General features: G+C 42.8%; 1 protein-coding gene across 3 annotated transcripts in view; it reads right to left on the minus strand.

The window, feature by feature from the left end:
- ITPR2 (inositol 1,4,5-trisphosphate receptor type 2) overlaps positions 1 to 13,300 on the minus strand; it is a 278,837-nt gene that overhangs the window by 16,228 nt on the left and 249,309 nt on the right. For all 3 annotated transcript variants that reach the window (XM_071816102.1, XM_065845412.2, XM_065845403.2), the window contains one exon: positions 13,098 to 13,258. In XM_071816102.1, the coding sequence (XP_071672203.1) occupies positions 13,098 to 13,258 (161 nt within the window). The remainder of the gene's footprint in view (positions 1 to 13,097; positions 13,259 to 13,300) is intronic.

Here is a 13,300-nt window from a genome sequence, read left to right on the forward strand (position 1 = left end):
AGGATGGCTGTAGTAGGTTCCATTATATATAAATTGGATGCAGCCAATTTACAATCTCCGATATATACTTTTATCTCAAAATGCCCTGTGAGGCAATTGTGTAAAGTACTTTATCAGGGATTGTTGTTGGTAATATTGCAAGATTTCATGATGTAAAAAATACATCAATGTCACTTAAAATGAACAAAATGGTTCCCATTTTTTTTCCCATGGAGCATTTTTAACTATCTTCTCAACAAATTTGTTCAATAAATACTGTATGAAACAAACATTTTGCACTTTGTTCCACAGATACGATTTGCCAACCTGATTGATTTCTTTCTCTACAACTAATCTGATTTCTTTAGGCTATATATCTTCCCTTTTATTAAGGATGATGCAATCTTAGCTTTTTATCATATACACATCCACCATGCTAAAAAAGAGAGAAGATTCTGTGAACTAGCCTTGCAATCAAATAGAAAAACCTGACACGAATCTCATGAAGCTGATCCCAGAAGATAAACGGCACAATGAGACCAAAGCTATACAAATCCAGAAACTTATCCATGCAGAGTAATATGGGCTGGTGGATTTTTCTTCCCACGACAGAGGTAGAAAACAAGTAACTTCATATCTGTAACACCTTGTAAAACAGGCTCACGCTAATGTTGCACCCAACTCCCTCAAATCTTGCTGTCTCTGAGCTGTGGGAACTCAGAACCAGAACTATGGTTTTTGTAGCCCTTTCCTGGTTTACTTTTTGTGGAATCTCATAGTTATGTTTTATGTCCTGCCAAAGTTACACTTATTTACTCTTAAATGGTAAGGTAACAACCTCAAACTGGTCTCCCCGTGCTTTTACTAATTGCTCATAGTCCTTCCTTTCTTCAGCATCTGCAGTTATCTGCCTTGGCTGTGGAAAATTTTGGAGTCTCTTTCCCATTCAAGAAACCAGAAGCTTAGTACCACTGTAATAAAAAGAACAATAATTGTTTTCAAATGTTGCAATAATATTCTCAAACAGCATTGAAGTGTTCTGTGTTTGTTGCTTCTCCCATAATGCCAAATCAAATTAATTCAGTTTACACGCTTTGGGATCTGCTCATCACATTGTTCCTCTGGGATTGAACTTCTTATCTCTGTCTGTGACCCCAGCTAAGGTCCAGTTTTCATTCATTAAGCAAATCCATATACAGCCAGTCTCACGGCTCTGCTGCCGCCAGGATTTTAAGCACAACAGTAGGTGCCTATCCAGTGCCTTGGACAGCCTTTCTATCATTGGAAATCACAGAGTAAAGGTCTGCCCACACACACAGCTCCATCTCAGGCCACATGCTTCTTTAACAAAGGGATAAAAGATGGCTTTTGCAAACTGCCTGGAAAGTGAACAGCTCCATTCTCTGGCAGGTCAAGGCAGGAGCGGATTCCAGCGGGGAACCACAACCCATGTCCTGCCAGCAGCGCTGCTCGGCTTGAGGGTGCTCCAGCTGGAACACCTCCACTCCGCGTTCGTGGGGAAGCGCAAGTTTCAAGGAACACAGCCTCACGTCCAGACCCCTCCTCGAGTTTTTAGGGCCAGCAGCAAACAAACAACCAGGAACCCAACTCGGCTCATTTATTTTAATTTGTGAATTGAATGAATTGGAGTTGGAAGCAGGACAGGAAGGCTGTGACCACACAGTATTATCATGGCAGAACCCATCTTTATAGCAAAATCAGTCTATGAACCCTAAGTACTGCTCAACAGACAGGTGGCCAAATCTTTCAAACACAGAGTAAGTCAAGCTAAGCTTATAGCTGAGCCACAATAAGAGGGTCCAAAAAGACTAGTGCTGGGTAGTATCAAACCACTGATTCCCAGACCTTGGGGGGAAAACACCCAAATCTCAATGAATATACCTTTGGGGAGCTTTAGGCTCCCCTCTGTAACCTGCAATTACATTACGGTTTTTGTATTCAGAAGTGATTTCAAAGGAAAAAAAGTTGTGTTGGTGCTGGGACATGTCCCTTTTAACAAGTTCACAAGAACACGAGGGGCTGAGCATGGCGGCAGCAGGGACAAGGGCACTGTGCAATGCCATGGCCGTTTCCTCACCAAGTTGGGGATGCAGGTTATCACCAAATCCGCACTACACACAGCAAATCTGCCTTTGCTGCAGCACCTGCCGGTGATATCAATCTTTCTCCCGCTCCAGCTAATGGCATCATTTCTAAGGAGGCAGGATGAGATTTGTAGTTTCCCATTCAAGCAGCAACAGGATAATTAATTTTGCCTGTCTGGAAAGAATGTATATCAACTTAAAGCCACTAAACTTCAGGCTTTTACAATGACATACTAAATGAAGCTCACCTTTCCCTTTATTTACCCACACCTCACATATCACCTAGCCAAGCAGGCCTACTAAATTATTTATGGTGGACCAAAGAGTCCATTTCTGGTAGATGCAGAGCTCTTGCAGTAGAAAAGAAGATGCACAGCTCTCTTGTAGAATAGGAGCTTTGTGCAAAGATGCACAGTCCTCATGTGATGCTAACTTGTCGTGCTTTGAGCAACACACAAATGAGCAGGAAATCAGATAATTAGTCACGTTACTGTAATTGCTTATTTTATGAAGTGGAGAGGGAGGTGTTCAGCACTTGTATGAGAAAATGATGTAGAGGCGAAATTGTACAGAGGAGCAAAAAAAGCAATGGACTACCTACAGAAATGAAGGCTATTTTTGAACAACAGGAAAAGCAATAATAGAAAAATAATTCAATACCTAGCAGCAGGAAAAACAACAATGCCTCAATATAATCTGTAAATGTAAAAGTGGGTAACAGTTGGGTCTGTGAGGGGATAGGGACTTCCCCTCATATACCCAAAGTCATTTAACCTGTGTAAAGCACAATTCCGTCTCTGTATCACCACTCAAAAGCTCTGAGATCTCTGTGAATTTCAGGCAGGCCTTGATGCAGAAAAGGGACTTTCTCTGGGACCTGGTGCACCTAAACCAAAGCCCTGAACTCCCACAGGGCCCACATCAGTATGGAAGGACACAGAGAGCTGCATTCTCCTTTGCTCTTCTATTTTGAGCACAACAAAAAAATGAGAGCAGTAAATCATCTATTTAGGCATATTTCTTTAATTGCTTATTTTATGAAAATCCAGCTGCAGACAAAACCGATGTTGTATTTCCTAGGAAATTAGCCTGTCAGAGAGCCCTCAGATCTTACTTAGCAGCCAGCTTTTGTGCTCTTGGTATTACTGCCATGGTAAGTAATTACTCATAATGTGACATGCATCATATCAGTCTTTTAAAAGTAATTAAGAAAAAGTTGCATGGCTTAATATGTACATACATCTCATCCTTGCAAGTTGTTCTTTGATAACATCTGCTAGGTTTTGGAGGAAGGCCAGTTTTAAAAAGTAAAATAAATCAGACCTAACAATGGAGTATTATTAGCTTCCCAAAAGTTATAAACTCCTTGCCCGACTCCAGCAGAGCATTTGCATGCACAAGTCCTGAAGCATTTTCCAGTCTGTGAGTTGCCAGATCAGAAACTTTATGTTGAACTAGAATTTATGATAATGAAGAAGCCTTAAAAATACAGTTTATTTATAGTGAGCCAGTTTAAGAACCACAGCTCACCGTCCATGGCAGATTTAGCTGTAGCAGCTGAAGGGGTCACCCCTATCAGCTGGGTGCCCTTTCTCCCTGCTGATATTATCCTACCTATAAAGAGGCAGCAGAATCGGTACCATGTCCTCTCTTCAAAACCAGTGCAGTTCAGACTGGCGTGACTTCAATGCCCATCAATTTTCACATTAGTACTCTGGGCTGAAAACTGCAGAAGCTCAGGAGCGAACAAACAAACACATCGCCTGTCCTTCCCCCTCTGCTATTGTTGTGGTTAATTGCAACAGAATGGTGTGGTGGACATCTGGGAGAGGAAAATTCTTAAATCATCTAGGATGAATCATCAGAGTGCATGTGAAGAACACCCGGACTGCCTTCCTGACAACCCAAGTGTCCCTTCTGCAGCATTAATGTCACCTTTGATTGACATTTCTCTGGTTTAGGTAATTCTCTCTACCTACAGAGTGACTAGCAATCCTCGGATGTAATATCTATAGAATAGAGATAAAAATTAGTAGAGAAAACCTTTGCCTCCAAAATTCAAAAAGACGATAGATAACAGAACAGAAAAACCCTGGATGACAGTACTTTTTTTCTTCTCCAAAGAAGTTGTATTTTAAGAACTGAGGTCAACAGCCCTTTAGTACATATTATTTTATTACATTCTTTGACAAGAGTTGACAGCAATAAAGAACAGCTCGTTCCACAAACCTTGCTCCTCCTTACCTGCCTGCTGTCAGCATAGTCTTCCTCTTTACTTACGGCACTTTTTCACTGCCTTCACCTCACCTGTCTGTCTTTCCTTTGGACCTGCCCCCCTCTAGTGTGTGCGTTCCCCATGTGTGCTGGTTTGACTGAAGATGAGTTAATTTTCTTCATGCAGTTAGAAACTTTGCTTTTTCATAGCTGGCATGGTCATTATTTGGACTTAGTTTGAGAACAAGCAGATAACAGCCCAGAACAGAGTTAATGTTTTTAATTGCTCTGGTCTGAGAGCCAAGGTTGTTCTGAGCGCTGTGCCCACAGGTGTGAGGCATTGAGGAAGGGGGGCATGGATGGGGCAGAGCCTGACATGCAGACTGATTAATGAGAGTATTCCATCCCATTAGCGTCATGCTTCATCTGTCTCTTGTGTTCTTCTTCACTCTTTTTGTCAAAGCCAGGGAGTTTGGTTTGGGACATTTACAGAATCACAGAATGTTAGGGATAGGAAGGGACCTCGAAAGATCATCTAGTCCAATCCCTCTGCCGGAGCAGGAACACCTAGATGAGGTTACACAGGAAGGCATCCAGGCAGGTATTGAATGCCTCCAAAGTAGGAGACTCCACAACCCCCCTGGGCAGCCTGTTCCAGTGCTCTGGCACCCTCACTGAGAAGTTTCTTCTCAAATTTAAGTGGAGTCTCTTGTGTTCCAGTTTGTACCCATTGCCCCTTGTCCTATCACTGGTTGTCACCGAGAAGAGCCTGGCTCCGTCCTCGTGACACTCACCCTTCATATATCTGTAAACATTAATGAGGTCACCCCTCAGTCTCCTCTTCTCCAAGCTAAAGAGACCCAGCTCCCTCAGTCTTTCCTCATACAGGAGATGCTCCACTCCATCATCTTTGTTGCCCTGCACTGGACTCTCTCCAGCAGTTCCCTGTCCTTCTCGAACTGAGGGGCCCAGAACCGGACACAATATTCCAGATGTGGTCTCACCAGGGCAGAGTAGAGGGGAAGGAGAACCTCTCTGGACCTACTAACCACCCCCCTTCTAATACACCCCAGGATGCCACTGGCCTTCCTGGCCACAAGGGCACAGTGCTGGCTCATGGTCATCCTGCTGTCCACCAGGACCCCCAGGTCCCTTTCCCCTGTGCTGCTCTCTAATAGGTCATTCCCTAACTTATACTGGAACCTGGGGTTGTTCCTACCCAGATGCAAGACTCTACACTTTTCCTTGTTATATTTCATTAAATTTTTCCCCGCCCAACTCTCCAGCCTGTCCAGGTCTCGCTGGATGGCAGCACAGCCTTCTGGCGTGTCAGCCACTCCTCCCAGCTTGGTGTCATCAGCAAACTTGCTGCTAGTACACTCTATACCCTCATCCAAATCATTGATGAATATATTGAATAATATAGGCCCCAGTACTGACCCTTCAGGCACTCCACTAGATACTGGCCTCCAACTGGACTCTGCCCCATTGACCACGCCTCTCTGGCTTCTTCCCTTCAGCCAGTTCGCAATTGACCTCACTACCCAATCATCCAGACCACACTCCCTCAGTTTAGCTGTGAGGATGCTGTGGGAGACTGTGTCAAATGCCTCACTCAAGTCAAGGTAGACCACATCCACCGCTCTGCCATCATCCATCCACCTCATTATGTCCTCATAAAAGTCAATGAGGTTGGTCAAGCTCGACTTCCCTTTGGTGAAGCCATGTTGACTGCCCCTAATGACCCTCTTATCCTTGATATGCCTTGAGATGGCACCAAGGATAAGTTGTTCCATCACCTTCCCAGGGATGGAGGTGAGGCTGACCAGTCTATAGTTACCCGGGTCCTCCTTCTTGCCCTTTTTGAAGACTGGAGTAACATTTGCTTTCCTCCAGTCCTCAGGCACCTCTCCTATTTCCCAAGACTTGGCAAAGATGATGGAGAGATGGAGATTTAGTTCAGTCTAAATGGTGATGGAGACTTAGTTCAGCCTTTTGCCATTTTGCAGAGGCCTCTGGGCCTTTCTGCCTTTTTGGTTTTTTGGGCTTTTTTTTTTCTTCTTTCTCTGGGACTGGCTGTTTGGGACCAGGTGCTGCTTCCCGGGACTGGCTGCTCGGTGTGGACTGAGTTTGTGAGGAATTGACTTGAGTATCTTTTATTTCTATTATATATACATATGCATATATATATATATATTTACTAGTAGCATATTAGTATTTTGTTATTTTATTAAACTGTGTTTGTCTCGATCCAAGTTTCTCCCTTCCCTTTTGATTCTCTCCCCTATTTGGGGAGGTGGGGATGGGGTGCATGAGTGGCTATCATGGTTGTATTGCTAGCTCTGGTTAAACCATGACACCCATGGTTTGCTCAGGGATGGCCACAGAATACCTTGGACATGAGGCTGGGTGTGTGCACCAGGATTTGGCATCAGTGAAACGCCAACACCTTCACTAACCCTGGGACAACCTCTCACTGTCCCGCAGTGCAAAAGGACAGGCAGCCCAGCTCTTGATCCACAGCTGTTCGGCTTCGCAGGCCCCGCTTGGCTCACACTTCAGCTGTTTTGACAGTCAGCTACTTCTCCTGGGGTTGGCTAAAATGAAAAAAGGAAAAATCCCTATGCAGGCCACACTCTAGTGTGCCAGGGACTATACGCAAGCAACTCCGGCTCCAGGAGGGAGCTTGTCCCCTGTCCCCGCTGCGACGCTAGGGGGTCACAGCCACCCGAAGCAGCCTTGGCCAGGACGTCACAGCATCACTGTGGAGACCTGAAGGCGGGGAGCAGCTCCCTGCTGCCAGGGCTCACATCACACCTCCACTCCTCAGGTGGGACCGTGGCAAAACACAGAGCAGCGAGGCGGGAGAGGGAACAATGCCGAGGGAAAAGGGCTCACGCTGCCCAGGACGCAGCATGAGCAGAGTGACAGCTGTTGTGAGGCTTCTCGGTGGTTCACTTGGCATTAGTCCCAGTGTCGTTTTTGAATTTAATACCCACTTCTGGGTATCTCATAGAAAAAGAAGGCAAAACCATGAAGCTGGAGGTAGGAAGAAGAGCGACAACAGCACCAGCTCAAGGGAGCTCTAAATTCAGGTCAATTTTCAAATGTCAGTGTGTTTTTTTTCTTTTAAATGAAACCAAACCAAACAACAACAACCACAACAACCAAAACAAAAAACACACACCTAGATTTTTTGAAAATGGGGAATGCATTTTTTCCTTATGACATGGAAGTGGCCAAGGCATCTTGCCAAATACTTATTTTATTTAATAAGTAAAAAAAAAAAAAAAGCTGACACCTTCAAAATAAAATTTTGAAATGTTTAAAATGAAGTAGTTAAAATATTTTGTCACATTACCAATGACAGGCCATTGTTGCAAGAGAAAAGTGCCTTTAAAAGAACTGAATAACAAAATCACTGTTCAGAAATTCAGGCCGATGCTGCTCAACCTGTCTCTTCTCTCTTGTCCTTATAATGCTGATGGGAATTCTGCTTTTGATTTCAGTGAAGGTGTGAGGATCTTGAGTAGCCTGAAGAAAGCCTTAATACAAGGAATTTGCCATTTCAGGAGGATACATTTGCAGATGAAACAAGATGTAAAGATAGTATCATACTTTTATGATACTATCATGGCATAAAAGCTCAAGGTCCCAATGACCATGATGGCAGGAGGACAGAACCTTTAATTTCTTACCAAAGACCGCCTTGCTTCAGGGAGATGGTCTAACGCACAGCAGTATCCTTTACTCTTATGAACACAGGCTGGTTTTAGAGCAGTTTTCAGTTGATTGAGGAGTTATGTAATTGCACCTATTACATCCAATTACATAATTAGAGTAAATAAGTAATAATATAATTAGGTCCTGTAATTATGTAGTTATGACAGGTAGTACTAATGCTGATAACATCCATTATGAAACTTGCTAAGAACTGTGGTCAGGGCACGTGAGAACAAAACTTTTAAGGCTTCCTTTGCTAGAGTCTGTCATTCTTCCAATGGGCAAAATAATTAATTGAATTACTGTGCCAACAGCCTTTTATTTTTTGCAAATGAACAGAGGCACAAATCATAGGCTAATTCATATTTCCTTGTTTTGCTGCAAAAAATTCAGCAACTAGTCATCTATATTCTTTGCCCCCATTTATCTATTTGTAGCTACCAAAGCTTAAGTGAAAATTGCATGCACAAGTTGTACCTCTGAAAAGAGAAGTCTGAAAATCTGGATGTTAACCTTCACTGTTCTAGTTATCGCATTAAACTGTCTCCTCTGACAAATGGACACAAGGAACATTCAAAGATAGCTGTATCGATGTAATACAAGTTATGTGCATCTCTCTGGGTTTGCTAGGGATGGTATTTCTGGTCAAATGGGTCAGGTAAGAAGTTTTTTTTCTGCAGGAATGAAAATTCAATAGGGAAATCATTCATGCAGGTTTTCAATGCAAATGCAAGCTTTTCAAAGTTCACATCTTTCTGGTTATTGTATAATACCTGTATGATTTCATACAAGAAGCCTGGATAACAAACAAATAATAACACCCACCGCCCTGATTTAATATTCATTAATACTTCACCTGATAACTGATATAAGATAGTGCATAAGAAGAATGGGCATCAATGGAAGATCTGAAGTGCTTTATTCCTACCAACATCTCCATAAAGTAACTGTCTGAAAAGCTAGAGGTATATAAACTGTGTCTTGTTTTGCAATACACTTTATGCTTGATGCTCTTTTCTAAAAAGAAAAAAAAAAAAAAAAGAAGAAAAAATAATACCTTGATTTATGAAAGCTGTATGGCTACTGATTACTTCTGTCACTGCTCAGAGCAGTACGCTAAGCACTGAAGCAAATACAGAGCCGCTGGGAAAATCAAAATCACGGGGAACAGACGATGTCCACAGTCCAGAGGTAGAAAGCAAAAGTCCTCCTCTGCTGTAAGGTCTTTTGAAGTCAGAGACATGTGAACTAATGGGAATGCCTTGAAACAAGCCACCCCTGGAGCAGAAATGCAAGTGTACTTGGCAACCTGCAAAAATATTGCCTTTGAGTGAAGGGTGTCTACAGCATCACCTGGAAGTTTCTTTCTCTCTCCTGAGCTGGGAAAGCAAAGTTAGATGCGTAAATAATTCCTGCCCCTCTTCACACCCGGCCTTTCAAATAATATTCCAAAACAAGAAAACTGGATTTTACAGTTGTTCTGTCAGCAAGCCTTCAAACCAGATGCTTCACTGTTTGCTGGACAAATGATACATAAAAAACACTGACAGTTATAATACAGACAATTGTATTTTTGGGTCCTGATGGGTCAAGGCAATGGAGAAAAGAGTATCAGAAATTGCCAATGTTTTCCCTGGTGCTTAGTTAATACTGATAAGCACTCTAACGTGACTTTTTTGCAATGCTTTGCAAGACAGCAGTAGACAAGTACAAATAATAATTGGTTCCTAACTACAGTTGTAGGGGTAGTGAGAATGATACTTGAAGTTAAATTCTACTTTCTATTAAAGTTACTCCAGCATACTTCAAAATTTTGACCTACATATATTTAAGGATAGATCTAAGCCTTGAAGACTGTATTTGGGTAGAAATTCTCTCTAAGTAATCTGGCTGTGAAAACACAGAATTTGTCTTTGGTTAAACCTTCAGAAACAGCTATAAAAGGCATACCTAATAATAATAAAAACTAGTAGAACTAAGAGAGCTTTTCCAGGAGTATGATTCATGGAGTTTTTTTACAGCCATGTTCTGTATCAGCTGAAATATAAAATTGCATTCTACCTCCCCCACTTTCAAAGAGGTCCCCAGACTGCCCTGTTCTTCCAGTCACCCTATTTTTATAAATATTTGGGGCATTCCCATACACCCCCAGTCAGCCTCCTCCAACAATGAGTCAGTTCCACTGGCAAGCCTCAGTTCCCTTGTGAAAGGTTAATTTGAAGTCTGCTTCTCTTGTGCCAGATCCTCACCAGAACTTGGTCTCTTACTAGTGACAGTGTTACCTCTCCCAGCATCAGCTTTTAGCCTGTCACAAAGTCAGAATTGGCTTCTCTCTTGGTCTTCAGGACAAAACCCATACCTCAGGCTTAATTTCTGCATAGCACATCTCATCTGCTACGTTTATTACTATCATGGTGTGTTTGAAACACACCAAACATGTACACTCATCCAGCTGACAGCCCAAAACTACCTCCGAGTGTTTTTCTTTTCACTCTTGGCCATAAGCAAAGCTGTATCTCTAAATCTCTTCTTCCAGTTGAATATCATACTTACAGAATACTCCACTCTTCCAGTCAGATTATTTTCTTTCATTTCTTAATATTCCCTGTACCATGCAATCTCTCTGGCTCCAAGAGAAAGAGTCCTTTTCTGTTCACTTGAGTAGTTCAATTGCTTCTGCTATGCAGCACTGGTATTTCTGCAGCATGCCTTCCCTAGATTTTGAACTGGGGAATTTAAACTACACAAAGATACAATTACTAGTCGCACACCAGCCACTTGTAGTTTCCTCAAACATTTGTTTCTCTTTTTTTTTTCCCCACTCCTCCATTCCTTCTTCAATTCCATGTAAGCTTTACACTTCCAGGTCCATATGTACTTCTCCCATAATCCAGAACAACCATTAACTTTATATATACTCGTGGAAAAAATAAGACATCCTTCAGGGGGTTTAATAATCCCCAAATATGGATTACTGCTAACAATGTAAACCACAAGCATTCCACCATGGAGGAACAGGGGCTTTGAGAAATCAGTTCAGTGCTTGAGGTCACATGTGTTTTGGTGCTTTTCTGTTAATATTTTAGATATTCAAACAGGAGTTCCCACCATTAATGCAAATGTAAAATACATTAGTGAATTACATCCGAATAGTCAAACCACTGTTGCCACAGGATGAATACACTTACTATGAATATTAATGTATTCCTTGGAATTAAACATTAATGCTTAACGCACATACTCACAAAGTTTAAAATCACACAAACGCTGCAGGGAGAGGAAGAGGAGCAGAGAAGAAACAGACAAATGAGACAAGCCCAAGAGTCTGGAAACGTTATTGACTCCACAAATTAAAGTGCATTTCTGAGATAAGATAAAATATTTTCACATGTAAGAGGGCGACTTGCCACTATGAATAATTTCTTGTAATGGAACATAGATAGAAGCATTTGCTTTAGTTTTGCTATCTCACTGATCATACTACAGAAGTGTAGATCCATTACTGCCTAACAGCACAAATGGGCTGGGCAATCAAAATGTCCATGGACATAGGCTGCTCCTCCATATCAGAGTATTCAACTCCCATCACCTGCCGCACCACTTTCTCATGTAGTGGTAACAGCATTACAAAAGCTCCATTTCATCCAGCAATCAAGCATGCACTCCTGTCTAAACACCAGGCCACACTACTAATGCGAGTTCTTCAAGGTAAGTTCTTCAGTGGGTGGGAGTCATCTCCTCTAACTTCAGCCAGCTCCCAATTAGGTATCTTGTCTAAACTAATCATTTAGGCTCTCAATAGAGTGAGAAAAGGGTGAGTCACCCCAGCTATCCCAGACACCTGCCTTGGGGCAGGAGAAATGGCCCAGCTCTCTGCACTGACAGGGCAGGGAGCTGGGATCAATTTAAACCAGGTGCCTGACCTGAAGACAGCTCAAGTTAAAGGAGAAGCATCTTTCTCTTGGCTAAACTTCCCTAGTGAGGCTGGGTAGTATGTATAATCAAAGGCTCGATGAAGGATAGTGAGGGTGGTAAAACACTGGCACAAGTTGCCCAGAGAGGTGGTCAGTGCCCCATCCCTGGAGACATTCCAGGCCAGGCTGGACAGGGCTCTGAGCAACCTGATCTAGTTGAAGATGTCCCTGCTTATTGCAGGGAGGTTGGACTAAATGACTTTTGAAGGTCCCTTCCAACCCAAACTATTCTATGATTCTATAACAGAGCAGATACTCTCAATAAGAATGTGGCTCAGAAGGGCATAAACAGCAAAGCCTGACGCGCATTTGGTTACACACTCCTCTGGGATTCAGACATATGCTAGCTCTGCAACCGCAGACCCTGGCACAGGCCCTGAGCCATGCAATACCTGCCAGAAGTCCATGGGAAGAAAATGCTGCACCAGAATATCCCAATTGGAAGGAAGAATTCTGCAAAAATGAAGCCTCAAGCCAGGCAACCTTGATAATCCACCCCCCTCTCTCACCAGAACAAACCCTCTTTGGTGGCAGGCTGGAAATGAAATGTAATCGACCATCTCTCTGCCCCAGTGTCATCAAATTTCTCTCTCTGAATGCAAGTCGTACTCTCACTGCTTCATGAGGCAGTTTCTGTAGCTCTTCAAATCCCTGCGGCAGCTCTTCTCGGTCTTTTCAATAGCTTGTTCAGAGCAGTCATAGGAGAAAAAGCACTAGCCCTCAACACTGACCCTGCATTTCACTGTTCAGCAGGAGACGTTATTTTTCTGGACAGCAGCCCAGAGATACTGGACAAAGCCGGAGCAGCAGCAGATGTTGTGATGCATGCTCTTATGGCCCTGGTTTGGCTAATGAAGCAGCAGAACCCACAGAGCATGAGAGCACGAACACCAAACCGGAGACCATGGCCCGTGCCTTCATCTTTTTCATTATGTTTCAGACTATGCTTTTGTGGCAGACTGTGTAAGACACGTGAAAAGATCTTTAAAAATACAGATCAATGCCTCCTATTGCTGAGAGAGAGGGAAAAGAAAGACATTCTCTGCTCGAGCTGCAAGGAGCATCTCTCAGTTCCATAAAGCACGTGCCCAAATTGACTTACCACAATCATTTGCGCCACGTAGCTCTCTGGACCAGTGTATTCAGTTGGATCTTTGACTTTGACAAGAACTATAAAGTACAAATAATGCCACATGTTGTGTTCTGACTTTATATGCTCCTCAAATGAAACAGTCTTGTTATCAAATTTGTCTCTCTCCAGTCCTGTGAAAAGACATGAACATAATGCAAAAAAAATAAACTTCA

This window comes from Patagioenas fasciata, chromosome 1 (assembly GCF_037038585.1).
Source record: "Patagioenas fasciata isolate bPatFas1 chromosome 1, bPatFas1.hap1, whole genome shotgun sequence".
In the NCBI taxonomy this organism is placed as follows: Eukaryota; Metazoa; Chordata; class Aves; order Columbiformes; family Columbidae; genus Patagioenas; species Patagioenas fasciata.